The 5,098-nt window shown below is 50.4% G+C and overlaps 1 protein-coding gene across 3 annotated transcripts; it reads left to right on the top strand.

The window, feature by feature from the left end:
• Positions 1-668: 668 nt before the first annotated feature.
• SRRM2 (serine/arginine repetitive matrix 2) lies at positions 669-4,392 on the top strand. Of its 3 annotated transcripts, none has more exons than XM_079800661.1 (2): positions 669-822; positions 4,068-4,392. In XM_079800661.1, exon 2 carries the CDS (start codon positions 4,104-4,106, stop codon positions 4,347-4,349), a length of 246 nt encoding a protein of 81 aa, XP_079656787.1. In that variant the 5' UTR covers positions 669-822; positions 4,068-4,103; the 3' UTR covers positions 4,350-4,392. The 3 variants fall into 3 exon arrangements, with proteins under 3 accessions (XP_079656787.1, XP_079656786.1, XP_079656785.1); XM_079800660.1 differs by having other exon boundaries at positions 672-870; XM_079800659.1 differs by having other exon boundaries at positions 672-878.
• The last annotated feature ends 706 nt before the right edge of the window (positions 4,393-5,098 follow it).

Below are 5,098 nucleotides of genomic sequence, written 5' to 3'. Positions count from 1 at the left end.
TGGCGGCTTCACCTGGAGCTAAAAGAAAATTATTCCCCATTCCCCGGGAGAGAGGACCCGATTCTGCTCTTCTGCAACCGTGAAAGCTGCGAACTCAAAGGACAGCTGGATAGGCTTTTGCCTCAGGCCCTGGGCCTGAAGCTGGGCTCTGGGGTCCCGTGGGAGCCCGCTGGCTGAGGTCTGAGGGGATTTTCTCCAGGTGCGGTCGCAAGGCCGAATTCCGCAGCGCCAGCGCCCCAGGAAGCCCGCGGTCACATGGAAGCAGCAGGGTCTCTAGACTCGGGGCCATCGTCTTCCAACTTGGGGAGACAAAATGGCGGCCATGCCCAGGGCCGAAACTACAAACGGGTTCCGGGCTACGCTAGAACCACAACTCCCAGAAAGCTCTCGGCCAAACTCAGAGTCTGTGGAACCTTCCAGCGTCGCTCGTTGTGGGCCCTAGGCCCTGTGTTCTTCTCCCCTTCGTAATACGTTGCCCCTCCCTAGCCCGTTATCGCACTGGCCAACGGGACTCGTAGTTCTTCGGCTACGTAATTGAACCGCCCTCGGGCCTAAGAAACTACACTTCCCGGTGGGTATCGGCGCCTGCGCACAAGGCCGCGGTGCGTACTACGGCGCCCGGTGGGGACTGCGACGCCCGCGGCTGCGTGCTGACGCACTTAGTCGTGCTGACGTGCAGCGTGGCCCAGGCGGGGTGCGAGTGGCGCAGTCGGAGCCCGCTGCGGCCCTTGAGGAAGCGAGGAGGCGTCAGTGTCGACTGAGGCGGGTGAACCGGCGAGGCGGCGGCTTCAAGCCCCTAGAGACTCGGGAGCTCGAGCAGCGGTAGCACCTCTTCCCCTAGGGAACAGCGGGCGGCGGCGGCGGCGGCGGGTGAGAGGGTGAGGGAGCGCGCGAGCCGGGTGGGGGAGGGGCGGCGGCTCCGGCTCGAGGCCAAAGCGCGCGGAGAACGGTCTAGGCCGCCGCGCGCACGCGCGCTCGCTTCCCCTAGCCCGCGCGGACGCCCTCGCTCGCCTGCCTCCCCTCCCCCTTCCCGCGGTTTCTGTCGCGCGCGGGTTTTTACCCTATTCCCCCTCCCCCATGGCAACGGCGCGCGCCGCCGATTGCACTCAAGCGCGCGCGCGCGCTCTCGGCTAGAAGAGGGGAGCGCGCGGCTCGGCTTATCGTCTCCCCCACGCGTGCGGCCGAGGACGTTCCGGGTGTAGCTGCCCTTTCTTAGCGGGGAGGCGGCGGCGGCGGCGACCAGGGCCTGCCCCGGGATCATTTCCCCGGCTCCACTCTGGCTTCCCCATCCTTTCTGGGCCTGTGGTCGGCTAGGAGCCTCCCAGACTTTGGGGCGCCACGCAGCCCCTTCCCCCCTCCGCCATCTCTCAAGTCCGAAAATAAGCCTTGGCTTCTCAGTGCAGAGAAGCCCCAGAGGTTTAAGGTCGTTCGGACTCCTTACTGTTGGCCCTGAAAGTATTAGGAAGAGAAAAGCCCCCAAACATTTTTTTAAAATAACCTGGGTATGTAAAGGCAGACCATGTGCTTTTTTAAAATTTAAGGTTTTTTTTCATCGTCTCCCCAAAAGTTGTGTTCAAGTTAGGGAGGGAGGCTGGCTGTTGGAGCCTTGCTTTGGGAAGAAAACGCTGGACTCTTTCAGGCATTATTTGGCACATAACGTTTCTGAACCTTGGTTTCCAGTCACGCTTAAGATATCTTTTGGATCAAAAATTCGAAGAGCGTCTGTTTCGCCTTCCATTTTAAGTGTGTAGGCTTAGGTCTCCGAGCTAATACTTGAAGCTTTCTGGGTTTCATAGTGTCAACTCAGCTATATACAGTGCCCTAGTGCTGTGCTTGCTTTGCTTATATATGTCCATTTTCCGTAACATTCCCCCTTCCATCCTGTTTGGTGCCTTTCGCTTCTTGGATACCTTGATATTGGATTTCAGGACTGCCTTCTATCTCCTTATTAGTTCAGCATCGTGATAATTTCCCAAAAGAAAAAAAATTCTCTTTTGTATTCCTTTGCAGCTTTTATTTTCTGCCTTTAGTTTGGGTAACTTTTGCATTTACAATCCCTCAAAAGTCCATGGACCCCAGTTTAAGAATCCCTATTTTATAAAGTCATCCGGTTTTGGCGATGTGTGTGTTGTTAATGTGCCAGTGGTCGGTCGGTCCTTTTAATGTTTTGAACACTGCCTTGGATGCTGTGGTTTGTTTTTTTTTTCTTTTCCTTTTTTGGCTCATTCTCTGCAAGTTCTCCAGTTCGTTGTGACTTAATACCCTTTGCTTAGCAGCTACTGGTTTAACCTCCCTAGGGAGTGGGAGGATTATTGTGTGAGGTGGTATGGAAGTGTGGGTGAATGGTTCAACTGAAGAATTAATTGCAGGTCAGAAGCATTCTGCAAGGTAAAAATTAGGTGGGGTATAGAGAGGCAAAGAAGGACCTAGGTTTAGAGTGGGGAGGATTGGTATTTGAAAAAGTGCAAGTGAGGTTTGGAAGGTAGAGAAACTGATTTCTTGTGCTATAGTTTTTTATTTCTTTGTCATTATCACTTGCCTTTCCTAGACTTAGCCTCATCTGTCATTCCCTTTACCTGTTACGGTTACTTTTTTGCTTTCAATTTCTTCTTGAGTCTGCTACTGGGATGGGCAAGGACCTAGAATTAGAATTGGGGGTCCCAAGCTGTTGTAGAGTTTGGGCTATCTCCCTTCCATTCAACATCTCGCCATACCTCTTTCTTTTTTTTTTTTTTAATTGCTTTAGTACATTTTCCCAGGCATTTGTATGATGCTTCTTTATTCTGGGATTTTAAAAAACATAGCCTTCCTTTTTATCCAATTCAGTCTCTTTTCCCTCTACTTTCACTAACCTATCCACTTTGTTCCTTGAGTAGTTTTCCTAACACATTTATGTTTTGTGAAATTACCTTGGCCAGGATAAGTTGGAGAAAGAAATAGTGTATATATAATATGAGAAAGGAGTAGACTGTGTAGCCAAGAAATCTAACAAGAAAAACTGGGGCTTGAGGGCTCCTTAAGAGTCATGCTGAGATTGGGGCAAGTTGAGAGGATAGGACCTGGTGGGAGGCATGGAGATAACGTGAGAGGGATAAGGCAGGGCTGGAAGAGAAAAACTAGGAAGTGAGATACAGGAGACTGGTAGGGAAAGCCGACAGTTTGACATAGTGATAGTGAACTATAAAGAGGGGTTGTTTTTCATTATAAGACAATGAATAGCGAAGGTATGGGAACAGTTGAAATAGAGGAGGCTGGTTTGATGTATTTAGAGCATTGAATTGAAAACAGGTAATATTTAACAGGTGTTAGGGAGACTTGGATGAGCTGCAAATCGTGAGAAATCCTATAGGAAGGAAATTGAAGGAATAAGGTATCAGGGTAGTTGACAAGAGGTATAAATATTTGGAATCAAGGAAATGGCCCCTGGGAAGTAAAGTATGAAGATTGTTTCCAAGGTTTATGAGTTTCTGACAGGCACGTTGGCCTTTAGTCTGGGTGTGAGGCTGCACAGGACACTTTTGATTTCTCTTAATCAGTTGGTCTACCTGTTTAGATATCTAAGGGCTGTTTAGTCCATTTTGTATTCATAACAGGGTAGACTGTACTCCTTAGGTCAGTTCTTGGAAGTCTTTGGACTTGAGCTGTAGGCCCTTGAGTGTTTGTTGTGCCAGTTTGGAGGCCTCCTTCAGTAACCAGAGGTTAGGAGTTAGAGTAGTTGGTGGAGACACCACTTGTGTGTGTTGGGGCCAAAAGAGAATAAAGGGACAGTATGGAGAAATTTGAAAGGATCTTTGTTTGCTTAGGGTAGAAAAAAGAAAATCTAGGTGCAAGTAGGAATGGCTTTTGCACATTGAAGGAAAATGCTGTAAGAGCTGGGCTATGAGTTGGTGGAAAAAAAGCATTGTGGGAAGGAAGGTTTTGTTAGAATAGGAAGATTATGCAGCTAAAGGTTGTTTAGTGTGTATGTACATGTTGTAATAGGGATGAAGGAGAACAGGGATTTGGGTGGTGGTAAGTGGTTAGCTTGGGGCCAGGGGCCTGACCCGTGTTTCCCCGCTCCCCCTCAGGAGCGGTGGTGCCCCCCTCCCCCCGGGCACGGGGCCATGTACAACGGGATCGGGCTGCCGACGCCCCGGGGCAGCGGCACCAACGGCTACGTCCAGCGCAACCTGTCCCTGGTTCGGGGCCGCCGGGGTGAGCGGCCTGACTACAAGGGAGAGGAGGAACTGCGGCGCCTGGAGGCTGCCCTGGTGAAGCGGCCTAATCCTGACATCCTGGACCACGAGCGCAAGCGGCGAGTGGAGCTGCGATGCCTCGAGCTGGAGGAGATGATGGAAGAGCAGGGGTGAGGGGAGGGCTCGGGGAGAGCCAAGCACTGAATGAGTACAGAGCTGGGGGAGTTAGGTGGGGTAGGAAGCTTAGGACTTGTTGAAAGAGGCCTGGAGAGGAGTTGTAGGAGGGGTGGAGGTAAAGGAACTAGCACATTGAAAGGAGTTAAGGGACAGTTCAGAGTGGGAGATGAGGAAACTGTGTCTGGGACATCTGAGGGAGCTTGAATTATTTAGACAGAGGCACATGGGGAAAGGGGGCCATTGAGAAAAAAAAAGGTGCTTTAAGGGAGAGGTGGGAAAGCAGAAACCAGGCAAGAGAAGATTTAGGTAAGCTGACCAGTGTTGTTAATTGATAGAGAAGAGGAAGGTAAATGTATTTAAGGATTGAGGCCTTGGAAAGTAGCAAAGGCAGGAAAAGTAGCAAAGGCAGGAACTGGAATACCTGGCTGGATAAGAGAGGATCATGGGTTGGATAGGAAGTGAAATTTTGGGAAAGGAGCACATTCAGGGAGCAAACCTTTTTAGAGCAGTGGTTTTCAAACTTCAGCAGTGGCGCCCCTATTATACAATGCACCTTATTTTATAATCCTAGGAAATGAAAGACCTGTTTTTGTTGAAGTTGAGGAGGAGCACCTGAAACTCTGCCTGTTTAACTTTATTCTCTTGGCCCGAGTATAGCATGTTTAAAATCCACTGTTCTAGAGGGTGTAGTAAGTAGAAGGAAGATGACAGGGAAAAGATCAGGAGGACTTAAAAGGGTGCTTTGG

This window comes from Cnephaeus nilssonii, assembly GCF_951640355.1.
Source record: "Cnephaeus nilssonii genome assembly, chromosome: 2".
NCBI lineage: Eukaryota > Metazoa > Chordata > Mammalia > Chiroptera > Vespertilionidae > Cnephaeus > Cnephaeus nilssonii.
Note: the sequence above shows the minus strand (reverse complement) of the source record. Positions and strands in the feature narration are given on the sequence as shown.

Coding starts and splice junctions, on each gene's coding strand:
- SRRM2 (XM_079800661.1), top strand. CDS start 4,104: ATGTACAACGGGATCGGGCTGCCGACGCCCCGGGGCAGCGGCACCAAC.